The sequence below is a fragment of the Ictalurus punctatus genome, chromosome 17, assembly GCF_001660625.3.
Source record: "Ictalurus punctatus breed USDA103 chromosome 17, Coco_2.0, whole genome shotgun sequence".
NCBI lineage: Eukaryota > Metazoa > Chordata > Actinopteri > Siluriformes > Ictaluridae > Ictalurus > Ictalurus punctatus.
The window spans coordinates 8617847-8637737 of NC_030432.2; the positions used below are offsets into that span (position 1 = coordinate 8617847).

At 38.2% G+C, this 19891-nt stretch overlaps 1 protein-coding gene across 5 annotated transcripts in view; it reads left to right on the plus strand.

The window, feature by feature from the left end:
• The window catches only part of arhgef12a (Rho guanine nucleotide exchange factor (GEF) 12a), a 69766-nt gene that overhangs the window by 23453 nt on the left and 26422 nt on the right, over positions 1 to 19891 (plus strand). For all 5 annotated transcript variants that reach the window (XR_008398196.1, XM_017490963.3, XM_017490964.3 and 2 more), the window contains exons 3-16: positions 118 to 212; positions 6313 to 6411; positions 7089 to 7138; positions 9746 to 9803; positions 10824 to 10987; positions 11306 to 11383; positions 11771 to 11860; positions 14477 to 14545; positions 14663 to 14791; positions 14907 to 15011; positions 15099 to 15209; positions 16547 to 16645; positions 16967 to 17009; positions 18676 to 18781. Coding sequence is in view for 4 of the 5 variants with exons in the window: in XM_017490963.3 (XP_017346452.2) it covers positions 118 to 212; positions 6313 to 6411; positions 7089 to 7138; positions 9746 to 9803; positions 10824 to 10987; positions 11306 to 11383; positions 11771 to 11860; positions 14477 to 14545; positions 14663 to 14791; positions 14907 to 15011; positions 15099 to 15209; positions 16547 to 16645; positions 16967 to 17009; positions 18676 to 18781 (1296 nt within the window). In the remaining variant the exon portion in view is untranslated. The remainder of the gene's footprint in view (positions 1 to 117; positions 213 to 6312; positions 6412 to 7088; positions 7139 to 9745; positions 9804 to 10823; positions 10988 to 11305; positions 11384 to 11770; positions 11861 to 14476; positions 14546 to 14662; positions 14792 to 14906; positions 15012 to 15098; positions 15210 to 16546; positions 16646 to 16966; positions 17010 to 18675; positions 18782 to 19891) is intronic.

The window sequence follows — 19891 nt, forward strand, 5'->3', positions numbered from 1 at the left end:
TTATGCGACCGCCCACATGTGACACCCTTTCTGTGTTTGCTTCTGTTCTGTTCAGAACAGATGAATGAAATGACGTGTGTTGCTCCCTGACCCACCATGCCATTTCTCTGTTTGCAGAACCAGTAGCATTCTCAGCAGAGATCACCCCCCAGACAAAAAGCCCAAAAGTGACCAGGCTTCAGTTCCTCCAGCACAAGACTTTGACTCTACAGGTAAACCCTTCTACCGCTCATCTATCTTTTTCCTCTTGCTCCTCTTTTGGCTTTGAGTCACAGTTGGCCAGGATGGAAAACTGTGCACTGTGTGTGGTTTACGCGGAGAACTGAAGTGCTCTGTGCTTCTCACATTAATGCTGAGCTCTCAGAATGGCATCAGTTGTCCTCTGTTCAAGGCCCAGACACCGAGTCATTGCCGAGGCACTGACTCAAACAGTGCTGTGATTCAGCCTTCCTGACCATAAACTATGCATATGTTCCTGGCCCTGTTTATTGGCAGCGAAAAGACATTATCAGAGATTCAGCCATTGCTGTATAGAGGAGAGGTTTTGTGCACGTCTTTCATATGGTGTTTATGCTAATTCACAACATGCTAGTCATTGTCCAATGACTATGTGATGGAGAAAATGGGTTTGCAATGTAGAGCTGTCAGAGAAGCATGTTTGTTAAAAAAAAAAAAAAAAAAAAAAAAAGGTTACTTTTCCAGTAACCTGCTGTCTCTAATTGTTTCCTGCAGCAGTTTCTGGGGAAGTACCCTTAATTATGTGTTTCTTTTTGCTTGTATTACAGCAGCATTTAGAAATATCTCTTTTTGGAATCTCAGTGAGAGATGGTAAACACTCCAATGATTTCACTTAAACTATAGTATTTGAACTCTTGTGAGGTTACAATAATGCCTCCACTAAATTCAGTGGTTTTATTTCATAGTGCAGTGCTAGGAAAATGTGCTTATAATCATGTGAAAGTGTGGAAAATATTTCACCAGCCTAGCATTCATCTTTTCCACTTTGTGTGAACTGCATTGAGAAGTCTGTTTTTTGAACAGGAGTGCAGATACGTAAATTACGATATTTGTTTTTAAATTGCATCTTGTCACAGACATCTGTGGCTTAACAGTGAAAAATCATCTTCACAAGTTGATTTCACAAAAATTATTTTTTTTGATTATAAGCCTACTCCATGCTAAGATTGATTGATTTATATTTATTTATTTGTTGTTTAATTTTAAAGGTGGAATTCTTCAATAAACAGCATATCTATAGCTTTCAAACAACAACCTTTTGACCGATTATATAATGTGTTATTTAGTCCCTACACCAATCATAAATCTAGTCATACAGTAAACAGCAAAAATGATATCTAAAGCAACACGTACACCAATCAGCAATAACATTAAAACCACTGACAGTTGAAGTGAATAACATTGAATATCTCATTACGGTGGCACCTACCAACGAGTGGGATGTATTAGGCAGCAAATGAACAGTCAGTTCTTGAAGTTGATGTGTTGGTAGCAGGAAAAATGGGTAAGAGTAAGGATCAGCGCACCTCCAAAATGGCAGGACTTGTGGGGTGTTCCTGGTATGCAGTGGTTAGTATCTTCCAAAAGTGGTCCAGAGAAGGACAACCACTGAACTGCTGACAGAGTCATGGGCACCCAAAGCTTATTGATGCACGTAGGGAGGCAAGAAGACAGGCCAGCAGAGGCAGTGTGATGCGCTGCTGGGAAACCTTGCATTCATCTAGATGTTACTTTGACATGTACCACCTACCTAAACATTGTTGCAGACCTTCATGGCAATTGTATTCCCTATAGGCATTGGCTTCTTACAGCAGGATAATGCTCCCTGGTACTCTGCAAAAAATTGTTCAAGAATGGTTTGAGGAACATGACAAGAGTCCAAATTCCCCGGATCTCAATACGGTCGAGCATCTGGGGGATATACTGGACAAACAAGTCCGCCCTAAATAGGCCCCATTAAAACCACCTGCCTAATATTCTGTAGGTCCTCCTCGTGCCACCAAAACAGCTCTGACCCGTCACCAAGACTTTAGCAGCAGATCCTTTAAGTCCTGTAAGTTGTGAGGTGGGGCCTCCATGAATTGGACTTGTTTGTCCAGCACATCCCACAGATGCTCGATCAGATTGAGATCTAGCAAATCTGGAGGCCAAGTCAACACCTTTTGTCATGTTCCTCAGACTATTCCTGAACAATTGTTGCAGTGTGACTGTTAATTCTTTCAGCAATTTGTGCTACAGAAGCACTTCTGTAGGATCAGACCAGACAGGCGGGCCTTTTGCTCACCACACATATCAATAAGCCTTGAGCACCCATGACCCTGTCACAGGTTCACCGGTTGTCCCTCCTTAGACCACTTTTGGTAGGCACAACCACCGCATACCAGGAACACCCCACAAGACCTGCCATTTTGGAGTTGCTCTGACGCAGTCATCTAGCCATCATAATTGGTCAGTCTCTCAGATCCTTACACTTGCCCATTTTTCTTGCTTCCAGCACATCAACTTTGAGAACTGACTGTTCACTTGCTGCCTGATATATCCCACTCCTTGACAGGTGCCACTGTAATGAGATAATCAATGTTATCACTTCACTTGTGGTTTTAATATTATGGCTGAATGGTATGTTTTGGTGTTTTCCTGTTTCGATGGCTAAAACAAATTGCTAATGTATTTTTTCCTTGGATTAAAAATCTATGCCTAAATGACCTTCTCAGTGAATACAAACAAGATGAAAATGTCGAATGGTCTGCTTGCTGTGGTCATGATCATTATGATAATTTCTAGAAATATGATTTCCTAGAAAAAAGTTAGGCCAATAAAATACCAGCTAGCTGGAAATAGCATACCTAATGAACCTCACCAAAGTCAATGAAATAACTGTACTTTTAAGTGTGTGTAGCATAATAAACATGCTCAGTAGAGGAACATTGTACACGAAGGAGCAGATGTGTGTTAGAGCCACAGTGATAGGTGTACAGTATTGTAATTTAGCCAACAGGTCACAGAAGGGGAAAGATTTTAGAAGCTACTGATGGCAATCTGGAAAGTGGAAGTGAAACCAGGAAGTGTCTTGAAACTCGCTTGATGTGTTGATGTAATTTCCACTGAAACAGGAAGTCAGGGTAGGACATACAGAGTGGATCCTCCCGCCTTTAAGATAGAGTTTAGCGTACCTCACAGCCCGGGCTAAGCTGTACTTGACTGTTACTAGCATGCATTTGTATAAGGTTGGTGGAGGGACACTTCATGTACTAGATAGCATTTTATTGGACAGAAAATGAGAAGCTGAAGTGTGGAATGATGTCATCAAAATTGTTGATCCATACTGGTTGTAGAGAAAGACTGTAAATTTTGAATGCATGTATCTTCTAAATTCGAATTTTATCATTGTTTTGGAGCACACTAGCTTATAGATTTAATTGAGGATGAATTTAGAGGGAAAAGACTAATTTGAGTTTTCATTGACTAAGATTTTTTATTTTAAAATTCCTGTAGTTATTTGTAAAATAACATTTTTAAAAATACTGAAATTATAACAAAATGAATAAAGCTATTCACTGTTTTCACGAGGGATTAGAAACCCCACAGGGAACAAAAGCGAAAACCGAAAATGAACAAAATTGCTTTACAGTGTGATATCAAGAAAGTATAGTCTAAACCCAGACATTTTTCCAATAGGCCTAAATTCCTGTCCAGAATTAGTCACTTCCTGCATGTCTGGCTTCAGGAAGATGTGTCGTTAGATAGCAGCAAAAAACATTTAGTTGTATTTATATCCTAGGCTTCCTATAAATAGAATAGTTTATTGTGTGTAAAGAATGTTATTAACCATTTTATTTATTTATAAATTAACGTAATCTTTATTTCTTTCCAACTGGTTTTCAACTAAAATGGAGGGCATGGAATGCTGGAGCAGGAATGTAAAAATATTTTATCTGTTCAGAGCAAATGAGAATGACGAAATGTTTCTAATTCCTGTTTTCCATCAGAAAAAAAGATTCAAACTAAATCCAAAATGAACACTGCTATTCCCAACATATCTTAGTTCATCAAGTAGTGAACCGGCCCTGCGGTAAGGTCAGAGTGAGTATAAAAAGAGGCAGTTTGGGAGATCTCAGGGACCAGGATTGAGAAGTTCAGGATTGGCAGACATTTAAAAGTTAATGTAAAATTTTTCAGATAATAATTGCAGCCTGGTTGTAAACAGCCTGATGCAATGGTAATCATTTTCTCTAGTTTTTTTTTTTTGTGTGTTTATAGTTTTTAGTGAAGCACAAAGCAAAAATGAAACAAAATTCAGGATGCCCTAGGTCTGAAAGCTGGATTGACTATTATTATTATTTTGCCTATAAATGGTGCTTAGTGTTATGGAGTATTTTGGTGTAATCTAGTCTTTTGTCCTGCTGCTTTCTGTGATGTTTTCAGAATAAATCTTAAAAACATGTTATTAGATCCTCAGGTTGTATTGTGAAGCTAATCCTGTTTCTGACTTGCTAAATAACAAGGTTTCAACGCCGCTACTTTACTTTCTGACAGCTCCTAGATTCCACACCAAGAGTTGGCTGTTTCCATTATCAGGGAATTCTTGTGCTGCTGTTTATGCAAATGTATTCGTACTAGGGCTGGGTGGTATATTGATATTATATCAATATCTTTATAAATAATTACATGATATACTTTTCTGAGATATCGTTCATGTATTTAAAAAAAAAAGTTTTTAACAATCAAATTAAATAGTACTGATTGGATGCTGTTGATTTGACGTAATTTCTTAAAATCGTAATCTTCGTTTGTTTTGCGGACAATTTTTAGCTAAATTATATATTGTGATATGCATAATGTATCGTAGAAATGTCCTCAATATCGTGATATATTTTTTGTCATATTGCCCAGCCCTAATTGGTGCTTTAATATATCAGTTCAGTGTCTTTCTTTTGCGTTTATAAAGTGCATTAGCTTTAGAGCGGTGTCATTTATAATTAAACAGTATTGTACAAGCAAGGGTGCAGTTTTACTGGATATCAGCACGGCTGTGATTCAGCATTTTTTTTATAACTTTTCTACAACGGTTGTATAAACAAGAAATTAATTGACATTTTGGACACAATATATGTGCATAAAATGTTTATTTTTGCTTAGCAAGTGGAAACAGATCCGGAAGAAGCCACACTTTATAGCTGGCTAGCTAGAACACAGTGATTCGTATATATATTTCCAGATTATTAATTTACAAAGACAGTAAAAATATTAGCTATTGCACCTTTTAAGATGTTCTGTTTGGGTTTTCAAAAATTCTATGAAAATGTCTATCAAAGGCTCAGTAGTTTACTGTAGAATGTGTTTGCCAAAACACATTTAGTGAAGCATGTCATCACCATTTGTGTGGCAGCATGGGAAAATGCTTCACATGGTGAAATTTTTATATTATCTGTTTACTGCAGAAAACATCACCAAAAATAGTAGAAGTAGAATTCTAGTATTTTAAAATGGAAACTGAATTGGTTAAGCTTATGTCCAGTTCACTGCAGCACATTTCTATCCCATGATCATAATGTAAAATTCACTGTGACAGGAAATACACTTTCGAAAGCTAACAAAGTTTCAGACATCTTAAGGCAGACATTACTGGATTCACCATCGTGTTTGTTAAACTGGAGTTTTACCCGACATGATCTTTGCAGGCCCACAGCCAAGGCAAGTATTTAATAAAAGCATTTGCATGTTGTTTTGATGAAATATATTAATGGCACAGTGGTACATCAAGCATTTCTGCCGCCTCACCGCTCCAGGGTCCTCGGTTTGATCATGGAGTTTTGCATGTTCTCCCCATGTCTGTGTCGGTTTCCTCCAGGTTCTCTGGGCTCTCCGGTTTCCTCACATTTCTCAAAAACATGCCAATAGGTGGGTTGGGTTCTCTAAATTCTCCATAGGGTAATTCCCGCCACACACGGCCTCAGTGTTCACAGGACAGGCTATGGATGCACAGTGACCCTGACCAGGATAAACCAGCTACTAAAGATAGATATTTCTGGGTTCTTAAAATTTGACAGGTCAAAATACATTATAGGTAGAAAAACACAATTTTGGCCCAAACCTGATTTTTCTGATCTTTTCTGGCTGTTCACCAGATTTCAGCCACAGCAGGTTTCTTCACACCGTCACATATATATTCTTCACTATGAAGTTTTCTTCTTATCTGTTTTACTGCACAGATACAGTGTTTCATTACCATCTGGGCTGACTTAAACCTTGTCTTGCATACATTTAGCTCATTCTGTCTTACTTCCTTTTCAGGGCTGGTTCAGAGATGTGTGATCATTCAGAAAGATGAGAATGGTTTTGGCCTAACAGTGAGCGGCGACAACCCTGTGTTTGTGCAGCTCGTCAAAGAGGGTAAATGGATTTTCTCTTTTTTCTCTCCCTCCCTCCCTCCCTCCCTCTCTCGCTCTCAGGATGGAGGCTGATTTGGCTTGGCAGCAGGTCAACATAGGAGTTGATATGTTGAGAATTACCAATTAGAGGAAATAAGAGGAAGCCTAGTGCAGGGTGAAAAAAGTAATAGCGATCCCTGTCCTAACAGCCAGTGTTTTTTTCCCCCAAATGCATTCAATCTTTAATTGAATTACGGAACAAGTCACATGGAGCACTGGGATAAATCGATTGCTGTTCTTTGTTCTATTTCATATTCGGCGTCATGTTATAATGCAGGGTTTGTTCTACTCAGACTTATATTTGACATTACGGATGTTTCTGATAGGGCTGTGTGTGTGTGTGTGTAATGATACACTCTAATGTGCCTCCCTGTAATATTATTCTCAGCGTTATCCCATAATCAGCAGTCTATGCAGGGTGGAGCATTGAGCCACGTATGCTCTTGACTTGCTGTGAGAAATGAATAGAACACACTCTACCTTTCCATTTCATTTAAGTATAGGACATTTTAGCACAGAAATTTGTGAAAGCAAGTTTCCTAATGAAGAAGGTGCATAGAAATGATGTGTAATTATCAAATGGGACTCAGGCACTTAAACTCTTATCATGTAATGTGTACATGTGTTCTTTCTTTGAAGATGGAGCCGCTATGCGTGCAGGGGTTCAGACTGGGGACAGGATCATTAAGGTGAGTTTACGATACACTTACAGCTAGGGCTGCAACAAGTAATCGGTAAAATAATTAATAATCGACACCGAATGTCATTATGGATTAGTTGGGTCTGTGACGTCACTGTGGATAACCCCTGTCAGTGACATCACTTCATAATGGCCCATCTGAGAAACAGCGGAGGTCACAGAGTGAGCTGCTGCGGGAAAAGTGCACGATCCAGGTTGTCCAAAACATGAATGTTTTATATTAAGTGCTTCAAACATACTCGTAAGTGTATTAACGTGGCTTGTCGTGTCGGACGCTGAGACAGATGCGTGTGCTGCTTAATGTGTTCCAGACATGTTTTCTTCAGCGCAGAAATAACATCATTATGTTTATATCCTTATCTGTAATTGTTAGAAATTCACGCAAGTATTTCCATTTTACATCGTCTCGTCCTGACAGCGACTGGGTTCTACTTGACTGAATGAGTGCGAGTCCACGAATGCACGCCAATCAACAGCGCGCAATAGAAAGGAAGCACAAGAACTCTGTCTAAAACATTCATTTTGCTCAAATGTGTTGTTCGATGCTGTATTTAGCTATATTTAGAAACTAAAGTAATTATTTTTTATGAGAGCAGTAACTGTAATGAAGTTATAACATGAATATGAATGTAAGAAGTGTGATACATTTACAGAATAAAGTAACATGTTACTGTATTCAGATGTGTGTCACTGCAGAACATTCAATCTCTTACCAGTTAACACCTAGTTTGTGCTTTTGTTTTTCTTTTTTTTTTTTTTTTAAGAATTTTTATTATAGTTATTTAACTTCTGCTTTAAAGCTTGTGGACAACCAGTTGTTTTTTTGTTTTCAAAATATAATGTTAATATTTTAAAAGCCTTTGCACATGTATAGCATGGCCCACATAGATGCATTTAATACCTTTTTCATAGTCTTCAATTTGCACAATGTTTGAAGGACAACACTGGGCAGAATGTGAAATGACGTTTTTTTCTGAAAAAGAAATACAGAAACAAAAATTTAATCCAACTAATCGATTAATCTGCGAAATAATAGACAGATTAATCAATTATCAAAATAATTGTTAGCTGCAGCCCTACTTATAGCATATGTGGTCAACTTTGGGTTGCGAAAAGGGTCACAGGAGATTTATTACCAACCGTTACATACAGTACAGTTATGTGCACATGAATTTTATTTGTGGAATATGTTAAAATAATAATTAAACTGTCAGATTACTATTAAAATTCAATTTGATTAAATGTGGAGCCCCTTTTAAGCCCGTTTCACACAAGATGACAGTGGGGCTGCATGCAATCAGCATCCAGACTGGCTGGATGCTAACATGCAATCAGCATCCAGACTGGCTATTTAAAGTCAAAATCTGCATACCTTTGGGTGACATGATCATGATTTCTAGCTAGAAACACTTATTATATTTTGCAGTGTCTGCCCATAATCTGAACAGCACATATTTCATTCATAGCTGGTGTTCGTTAACATATCGTAAAGAACTGCCTACTATAGAGTATATAATTGAAAATGTAACCCTGAACCCAGCGTCCCATAAATAAGTGCTCACTAATAACTGGGTTGGTTGGTTTGATCTGGTTCACATAATGCATTTCATGGAATATTTTCATGAGCTTAAAGATCATTTTACTTTGGTTTCTGTACTTTCTTTCACTGGTTTGCTACAACCCCAATTCCAGAAAAGTTGGGACGCTGTGTAAAATGTAAATAAAACTCTCTTTATACCCAATCATGTTACTGACCTGTTGCCAATTAACCTCCAGCTGTTTCTTTTTAGTTACACTTACTTTTCCAGCCTCTGTTGCCCCGTCCCAACTTTTTTGAGATGTGTTGCGGTCATGAAATTCAAAACTACCTTATTCTTTTCTTAAAATGGTGCATTTACTAAGTTTAAACACTTGAGATGTTTTCTATGTTCTATTGTGAATAACATTAGGTTCAGGGTTCTTGTGTGCATCAAATCAAATTAGTGATCTAGGTTGCACGTAAAAGCCGAGATTAGATGCACGCTTTCTACTGTATCTCCTGACTCGCACAAGCCCAGTCCTCTATAGACATGAGTTAGGGTCTTAGTAAAGGAAATGCAAACATTTCTCTCGGTCACTAGTTTCCTTATCTTACTCTGGAGTACTATTACCTGCACATTTTAGTGTTTTCCTTGCTCTCACACACCCATGATTCAGAAAGGGGCTGCTGATTAGTTGAATCAGGTGCATGAGCAGGGAAACAACAAAATAAGCAAGGCATGAGTACCCCAGGACCACCAGTGTCTTATCACCACATGAAATTATTTGTTCAGTCTGCCACCTGCCGGCCACAATTGTGCATAACAAGCTCTGAAATTTATCGGTACATCAGATAATCAGCATTATACATTAGATATTAGGCAGCTATTCTCAGCAAGGATATGAGTATATTTTAATTTTTAATAATGATAGCAGTGTAGCTCACAGCAAGATACTTGAGGCAGAATCTCTTATTCTATTTTCTTACATATTGTAATCATAATGTTAAATTTAATGCAAGTTAAATTCATAATGTAAATTTATTGTAGTTTAACATATTTATTGCCTTTTTTTTTAGGTCAATGGGACCTTGGTGACACAATCAAATCATGTTGAAGTGGTGAAGTTAATCAAATGTAAGTTTTAAATTTGATCTTAAATGTTTGTGGAATATTTCATGTAATGATATAGTCATGTATGTATTCAACATTGCTTGCAAGAAAATCCTATCAGATAGAGTGAAAAAGCAGAATTTTACAAAATACACAAAATCTGTGTTCATCTGTGGATGAGGTGGCAATTTTTTTTTCCGGATGTGAGTCAAGTAACAATGAGTAAACAGCTAGGCAAAAGTCTGGTGTGGCCTCTACATAATAATAACCAGCTACTCCAGTTTTTTACAGACCAGTGGGGCCAGACGTCCCATGTTCTTGTTGTCCTTGGCTCACAAGACTAAGGCTTGTTGATCTACAGTAGCTATATGTCTACAGTTATACATCTACACTCAAGATGAATCTTGTCTGAAAATTTTCCATATCTGTATTCAGATCCCAGAAATAGATAATTATGATGAAAAATAAATTCAATAAAAAGAAAACCTGCAAACCCTGCTTACATACGAATGCATGCCAAAGAATACCATACCTACCATGAAGCATGGTGATGCATTGTGGATTGGGTTTTTTTGTTTTTGTTTTTCATCTAGGACATGAGCTCTAGTCAAGATATTTGTTTTTTTTGTTGTTGTTGTGTTTTATTGTGTTGGGGTCAAGGTCACATGAAACTTGGAAAATTTTCTGAAGTGATTTAATTTGGTTTTACATCACAAAAGCCTGTGATTTCAGTAAGGGTGTGTAGACATTTTATATCCACTGTAGGTAAATTTGGCATGACGTGAAAGTAATCACTACCAGAAGCTAAATGCACCTCTTTCAAATCCTGTCTTTTCACCCTCAGTGAATTGGATTTTCCACCAGGTCTGACTGCTGCTCTGTTTTACCAGCTAAAACAGCATAGTTTTCAGGTGTATCTTGTATTGCTGTAGCAAGGGATCCAAAATCATAAATATTACAACTTAAACCACAGATTTTCGCATGTTTGTATGTTGCTAAAATACACAAGCACCTGTACTGATTCTACCGCTGTATTCCCTTCAGCGGGTTCCTATGTGGCCCTTACTGTGTTGGGCCGACCACCTGGGTTACCCCAGATTCCTCTTTCAGAAGTTGATCTGAACCTAGAGTCATTAGAGGATAAAGGGGCATCCTCAGTCTCTTTCCCACAATCTCCACGACATGTCCAGAGCAAGCGGGAATACAAGGTAGCAAAACACAACACCTCATCACGACTAACCTGGGTACCGTCAGGCCTCACCTCTTCTTTTAGGCTGTTTTCTTATTTCCTTTCGTAACTGTGCTCATCAATGCTAATGTATATATAATCATATATAATTGGTATTGGTAGTTTTGCTATAATTTACATTTGTTGTGGCTTGTGACCATAAATGTAGGATTTGCTTTGGAAATAAATGGCATTCTTGTTTTAATTCTAACAGTTTGTGTTTGTGTGTGATTTGGGGCTTTATATGTGCTCTTTACTGTTACCCTTCATATCCCCTGCCTTACCCTGGATTATTCAGGAAGAAAACAGTGTCATGCACAACCTGAAACTGGACAACATGGAGAAGAAGCTGACTAAAGAAAGACGGGAATTCCAGGTCAGAATTTCCCTGTTGATTGTTATAGGTTGAGACTTAATTGCCCTGCTCACACTATCTATAATCCTGTGTAGATTTCTTAATAATTTGCTTTCACACTCAGGTTCTGTTAATAAATATGTGGTGTAACCACACTGCTCGAAATATGCCCTCAGCTGATAAGTGATGCTTTTCCTGTTGTGGTCTAACTGACAGCTGCATTGTTGAAGATCATATGGAGTTTGTCTTTCTCTTACTGAGCTCGTCTTTAATGAGTGTGGTACTGTGTGTTATTACCGTCTATGTCTTCCTGCATACTGTCTGGAGATTGGTTGTTGACCTTTTTGAAGAATTCTGTAGGTGGCATGGTACTGACTTCAGTCTATCTTTTTTTTTCTTGGCTTGTAGGACATGAAGGAAGAATATGTCAAGAATCCTACCCTCCGGCTACTGAAGGACATTCAGGAAGTGAAAAGAAACGCGCACAGAGCTATTCAGGTGCTATACTTCACACAGTAATTACATTAAAGATGTACTTCAGACACTTTTATCATAAGCAACTTACAACTATACAGTCGAAGCATAGATCAGTTAAAGCTGCTAACCAACATTACTGTCTGTTAGTTTAATGTAACTACAATGTCATGATGAATTGTATATTTTGCACACACATTATGACACCTTGATTTAGTATTTTGTGGCTTCATAAACTTGTGTGCACAGTTATCTCTTGTTGCACACATTACAAAAAATTAAAGTAAAACGCTAAATAATAGCACGCACTGGATCAAGTGCTATTTTATAAGCTGGAACGTGGAAGCCATATTGTTAAATTAAAACATATTCGTAGGACTATTCATGCAGCAACATATAGAAATAAACAAGACTCCTATTACATTTTTATTTGACTGCTTGCCACCATCTCGTATATCATATATATTTCATATATCATCGTTATTTTTTTCACACTGTCTTTTATTTTTGAATAGTTTCTTGCTTTTGTATCATCTTACAGTTTGTTTGACCTCAATGAAAGTGATCTGTTTCTTTAGTCCTCATGTTCTATCCCACAGTTTTTTGGGGTTTAAAGGCAACTGCACATGTTTATAGGCGGTGGTATAGACCACTTTGAAAAGCTCCTTATTGGATCTTTCTACTCAAGAAAAGAAAAATCTGGCAATCTCAGAGGAGTGAACAAGTACACGCAAGTACCTGCGTAGCACCATTCTTGCAGCTCGGCTTTTAACACCATGGACCCAGAGCTGCTGTAGTTGAAGCTCTCCCAGCTGACTGTGCCAAATGCTATCAGTCAGTGGATCACAGATTTATTGATGGACATGAAACAACGGGCTGACTGGGGAAATAAAACATCAGTACAGGAGCATTTCAACTCTTACCTCTTCCATTCAGTCTTAACACCAACTACTGCACCTACAGGGAATCATCTGTAAATATCCTGACGTGACTATATAACACCACCCAGTCCCTGTGGAGTCACAGTCATCTGATGGACTGCCTCCCTGCGATGCCAGCGTCTACAGCTTAACTGTAGAATGATTAATTTTTTTTTTGTATGGTGGTACTGGAGTTAAAATTCACCCAGCGTAAGCTAGTTCAATAAAGGAGAAAGGTTGTTGGTCTTGAAGGAGACACGTGTGTCTGGTAGCAGTATCTTTCGCTTTGTGCCGATTTTATCTAGGTGAATTTTGACCTGTGAATGTATTAACCTTGGTGCAGTGAGCCCATATAAAATTATTGGGCAGGACTGTGGACTCTGGTTGCTATAAAAAATCTAGGAGCTGATAATTATTAAGTAGTGGCCACACCGGATTTTGCTTCCCTTTCTTACTTTTTGGCACCTATTTCCTCCACATAACCCCTGAACACATGGCTTTATGATCTTTACTGTGGACTCACTCAAGTTCCTGTGCATCAGGGACCAGGGGAATATAGACTAAAGAACACAGAACACCTACCACAGGCTCTATTGATCGAGTTCTACACTGCAATCATTGAGTCCATCCTCACCTCATCAGTCACTGTATGGTTTGACTCCTTCATGTAACAGGAACGAGTGCATAATCAAGACAACAAAAAGGATCATTAGATGTAATCTGCCATCTCTTCAGGACATTTACAACAGCAGGGTCAGCAATCTTGCATACTCATCAGCTGTAGTGTACAAATGGCACTGTACACTGAAACCGGCACCACTCTTCACTGCTTTCACATGGATTTAATTGTTGGAATCAGGAAAATAATATACCATTCACTATTGTCATTTCACAATTAATATCACATTGTTTGACAATGTGTATTATATTGAGTAGATGTCTTTGAAAATGCCTGTTTTTTATTCTTATACATATGTAGATATTCAGTATACTTTTTACCTGAATTGCGATTGACATCCTCCTATATAATTTACCATATTTATTTTATTTAACCTGCTTGATCTCTGGTTGATAGTACAACAGTGGTTTCTTTCTTTTTCAGGACATTCCAAATTTTTGTATTGGTTTTCCCAAAGCTTGCGCAATGGCTCTGATCCATTTGACCTCTTTTTGCAGCTTCAAAATGACTTGCTTTTCTCCCATAGACAGCTCTCTGTTCTTCATGTTGGTTTATCCTTTTTACCAACAAATGCGGTCTTCACAGGCAAAAACCAGGGCTCAAACCAAGAGTACATCCAGAGCTTTTAAACAATGAACCTAACAGGGCACACCTGCACCTGGGCAGCAAGAAGCACTTGGGCAACAAGAAACACCTGTCAGTCACATGTTGCAATATTTTTGATCACTTGAACAATGGGTGGGGTCAAAGAAAAAGTGCCCTGTTCTGAGTTGTTTAGCACATCTAGATGTAAATATCAGGAAATGAAACCTGAAATTCTGATTCATCATCTCATATTCATCTTTTGATCTTCAGTGTATAGCAAAAAGAAAAGAATTGGCCTTAACATTCCAGTACTTTCGGAGGGTACTGTACATGAGCTCACAGACGTCCACGATTGGCTAGTGTCGCTAGTGACACCATAGCTCCCACCCAGAGAGCACCAATTTATTTTCTTTTACACTAACACTAACACTAACAATAACAGTGTTTGTTTTACAGGATGGCCTGCCTGTTGGAGATGGTGTGTTGGATGTAGACCGGGCCAGTTCAGATGGCTTCTGGAGCCCTGTAAGCGCATCACTTTTAGCAATAGCTCTCTGAATCATCATAGATTGAAGTGGAATTATGTGCCCTTCTTGTGTAATCTCATAAATATGTTTAAACATATCGACTGGTGCCTCACAGACCCTGCATCGCCACCACACAGCTTCCCCTAAGACTGCTGGGCAGAAAGACTCGAATAGTCTAAAGAGCATACAACGAGACGGTCTGAACTCATGCTCTTCACCTGAGAATGCACACACCTCTGACCTGGTGAGACAGAACTTCAATCATGTGACTAATGAGATTACCTATCACACAAGTGATTAACTTTTTCATGCAGTGATTAACTTTTTATAATAGAACTATTCTGTCCTGTCTTGTGCAGGATTCGCATCTCCATCCTGGTGTGAAAAGTGCTTCCTCCAGTGCGTCCTCTCAGATCATTGGAGCTGAGGATGACTACTTTGACTCAGAACATGAGCAGGAGCAGGTACCATTCAGCTCTCTGTTCTCGTCTTGCATCTTCTTTTCAGATGATTGTTAAAATTTTGTTGTTCTTTGTCTTTGTGTGTTCTAGGTGAACGTGCACTGTAACTGTTTCAAGAGTTTGGAGCTACTTAAGAGTCGACCTGCACACCTTGCAGCTTTTTTGCACCATGTGGTGTCCCAGTTCGACCCTGCTCCTGTGGTAATGCAACTGCTACAACTGTCTTCTTGTGTCTGTATTATTACACTGTAGTCAACATTAGTAGGAATGTATCAATACTAATACAGGGATCGGGCTGTGCTGATTTACTTTTATTCATAAAATGCTTTGATATTAACATCCGATAACATCCGATAACATGAGATACCATGTGATGTAATGTTAGTATATGTTGTTGACATGGCGATCTGGATGTGTTCCACAATTGATGATGGCAATCAATGCAAAACAAACTGCAAAGTGTTTTCTGCGAAAATATCAAGAAGAGCTAGTACAACACTTCCTACAATATGAAGTAACCTGATATAATATCTTATGTTGTTTAAACAGTATTTTAATAGATTAAAACAGACATTTAATAGAGAGCACGAAACTGGCTACTGTGAGCACACAGAGCAGTAAGCATGGTCATTAGAAATGAGCGCAAGGTGCCAAGCATGGTGTGCATACAACGGTGGAGCAGTGAAGCAGGTGTCCAAAGAAATCTTTGGGCATGAGAGCACTTCAGTAGGGCTTCCAGTGTCTACACAGTGCATGCAAGTGACCCAAATGGCATATCAACTTAATTGTAAATTCAGCACTCGGCATTCAGGATTTCATAGCCAGCAGCACACTGCAGTATTGATAACAAGGTCATTGACATGGGTTTCTGATACAGTGGAAAATTATGAAACATACTTTACATACAGCTGTACAGAAGTGCTTTTCTGAAGTGAAATAAAACCCACTTCCACCATTGCAACCCTACTCAATCCAATTTAACTAATGTATTGTGTATAGTGCATGAACGTGAATGTCTGCACTTTTTTTTTTGCACTTTTCATGGCCTCTATGTAAACTGGAGTGCATAAACAGAGCTAAATGACACATTCTATGATACCACTGATACCCCTGGTTGCTTAATACAGGGGTTTCCAAAGGGTTATGACCTGGAATTGTATGTATGGAAAAGTGTATGGTGGTCAAGAAGCTTGGGCTTGCAAAAAATTCATAATGTCCATTTCAGGTTGTTTGCCCAAATAGTTTGGGAACCTGGCTAAATACAAAGCATGTTAGTCAATTCGAATTGAGTAAAATGGTATTGACACATCTTTAATTGTTATAGAATTGATGTAGTATAACAATAATTCTGATCTCTCTAGTATACTGTATGTGTCTTTTATAATATTTTTCTTTTATTTTGTTTAATATTACTTCTGATCAGTATTATCTTGTTGACTTCTCTATCTGGTCACGCCCTCTAACAACTTCCTCTCGTTCCCGCCAGCTTAAACTGTATTTATATGTATGCTTGGTTTCCATGTCTCATCTCTGTACAGCTTTGCTACCTTTACACTGACCTGTACAAGCAAACCAACTCAAAAGAAACCAGGCGGATCTTCATGGACATCTTCACCTTTTTCATTGACAGGGGGGCTGTGAGTAAAACTCGCTTCTATACTCATGTTCTTTAAGACCATCCTCACTGTGAAAGTTGAATAGGGCACATCTGAGAGAGAACTAGCCCTCTCTCATAAGCCAATTTGTGTCCTGGGATTTGTCTACACTTGTGTACATGTACACTGGTCCTATATGACAGTACATGTTTATGAACATACACTAATTAATGAAGACATTAGCAGTAGTGGTTCTGTGGAGGTTACTTGTTTTTGTGTAATGTTCTTGTACCTGCAGATGCTTCACAGTCCAATAAAATTGCAGTGCTAATTATTTAACATGATCTCATTTTTATTCAACAGAACTTAAAAGTAATTGTTCCTGAATCTATCTCTTCTGAACTTGGTAAGTTTGCTTTCAAATTAAAAGTTACATTTTAATAGGTGCAGAATAATGAGCAATGCTTGCATGGGTCATAATTAGCTGATTTTATGTTAAGTGTTACTTGTTCTTCAAGCGTTTCTGGTTGGCGAACAATTATTCTTCAGAGGACACCTTGTTCTGTTATGTATTTAGACTGTTGAGTTTGTGGTCTAATTTAACCTCAAATATATGTAATACTTTCTTAGACCTATGTGGAGAAGTTGTATGTACATTCCCCTCTGAAGCTATTGGAATAGCAAGGCCAATTCATTTGTTTTTGCAGTAGACTGAAGATGAATATGTGAAGAGAGTTTTGAGTTAGAGCAAAAATATTAGAACATGTGACTGACATGTGTTTCTTTCTTGTTACCCAGGTGTGTCCTGTTAGATTGACTGTTTAAACAATAAATAGGTCTGAACATCTATTCTTGGTTTTAGCCTTCTGTTTCACCAGTGAAGACTGCAGTTTTTGTTAAAAGGATAAGCCAACATTAAGATCAGAGAGCTGTCTATGGGAGAAAAGTTGTGAAGAAAAACCCACAAACATTCAGAGACTTCAACAACCTCCAAACGGCATGGGTGAAGAAGACACATGAGAGCAAAGAAGACTTTGAGAGCAGAAATACAGTATAGAGGTTGTACTACAAGATGCAAACCACTCATCAGCAGTAAGAATCTGAAAGCGCGATTGGAATTTGCAAAGAAATACAGAGACGAGCCACAAAAGTTCTGGAACCAAGATTAACTTCTACCAAAGTGATGGAAAGGCCAAAGTGTGGAGAAAGAATGGATCTTTTCATGATCCAAAACATACAAGCGCATCTGTAAAACATGGTGTGTTAGTGTCATGGCTTGAACTTGCATGGCTGCTTGTGGAACATGCCCACTAATCTTTATTGATAATGTAACTCATGATGGTAGCAGCAGAATGAATTCAGAAGTTTGCATGAACATTTTGTTTGCCAATTTACAGAGAAATGCATCCAAATTAATCATGAGGAACTTTATCATGCAACAAGCAACAATGATCCAAAACACACTGCCAACTCAACAAAGGACTTTATCGGGGGACCAAGTTGAACATGGGTCTAAATCCTGAAGGGAGAGACCCCTGGAAAAAACAACAACTGAAAAGAGACTGTGGTAAAAGCCTGGAAAAGCATCACAATAGAAGGAACCAACAGTTTGGTGATGTCAGTGAGTCACAGGCTTTATGTAGTTATTGCAAGCATGGGATATGCAACCAAATATTAAGTATTATTTACTTCAAGACTTATGTTCCTATACTTTTGCTCACCTAAAAATTGGGCGGTCTGATACAAAAGATTCTGTTTTATGTTGTTTGACACATCTATATGTAAATACCAGGAAATAAAAGCTGAAATCCTAAAGTCTTGTCATATCCATATTTTGATCTCAAACCCAAATGTCTTTGGTCTATAGCACAAACAAATGAATTGCCCTTGCCATTCCAATAGTTTCAGAGGGAGCTGTACTTGTGCGAGAAGGCCCACTGTCCAAGTAAATAACCATATTAGCATTTGAAGTGCTGAGTCATACAGTATGTTTGAAGGTGTCCTCAAAGACACAAACATCGTTGTGTTTATTCTTCACAAATAACCGAGTGCTGCATCTGTGGTTTTTCTAGAACGACGGAGGCCAGAGCTGATTCCTGAGGAGTTACACAGACAATATGTTCAGACCATGCAGGACACACTTCTCCCTGAAGTGAACAGAATTCTAGAGGACTTCAGGTGAGTGTGTTATTATTACACGATTGTGCTCAGCTTAGAAAGTCAGTAATACTGATAATACTGTAATTCAGTATTATTTTCCTTATTGTAATAAACAGAATAGTGGGTTTATCACTTTCCTTGAGGCTAATGAAGTCTTTACTAAGGATGCACTAATTTGTGCCTAATCTTCCAATCAGATATCTGTAAGACTTAATAAACAGATAATTTGTGAACCACTGGTAGAGGGGAAATAATCGTGTTTAATATGCCATGATCAAATATTGTTTTCCACTGCAGTTAATGCTTTCCCATGTCAGGGGAAACGCACACATTTGTGTTTAACATGTATAATAAAGCGATATAATGAGCACAAATGTGTAACAAAATCTACAGCAGAAGCTTTACTGAAGGTCAGCTCAATATTTCAGTCTGTAGTCCTACTAACAGCATGCCCTAGCCTTTGTGAAAGTTACTGCCCCATAGTTTAAAAGGTCACTTTGATATTTGTGGGCAGCATGTTTGAAAAGTCCTATTGGATCCACAAACTTTATATGGTCACAGTGACATTGGATATTTATGATGTCAGTACAGATATTTTGATGTTTTTTTATATATATATATATATATATATAATATATATACACTAAACTAGTGAATGAAAGCAGAAATCAATCAATCCACTGAGCGTCACTTCTGCAGGCGGAAACACCTTGTTGATGAAAGAGGTCAGAGGAGAATTGTCAGACTGGTTTGAGCTGACAGGAAGACTACAGCAACTCAGCTAACCACTGTTTCCGAATGTACAAATGAAAAGCATCTCAGAAGGCCCAACACATTGAACCACATCATGTTACAGTCAGTACAAGCTCACAGAAACTGGGCATGTAAAGATTGGAAAACGACCAGGCAATGTTTTTCCAATTTTCAACTCCCCAGTGATCAGCAGTTTCTGAAATACTCAAAATAGCCCATGTGGCACCAACCATAAACCATGCGAATTCACAGAGATCACATTTTTCCCCATTCTTATGTTTGATGTGAACATTAACTTAAGCTTTTGATGCATATCTGCAGGATTTTATGCATTGCATTGCTGCCACGTGATTGCCTGATTGGATAATTTCTTGA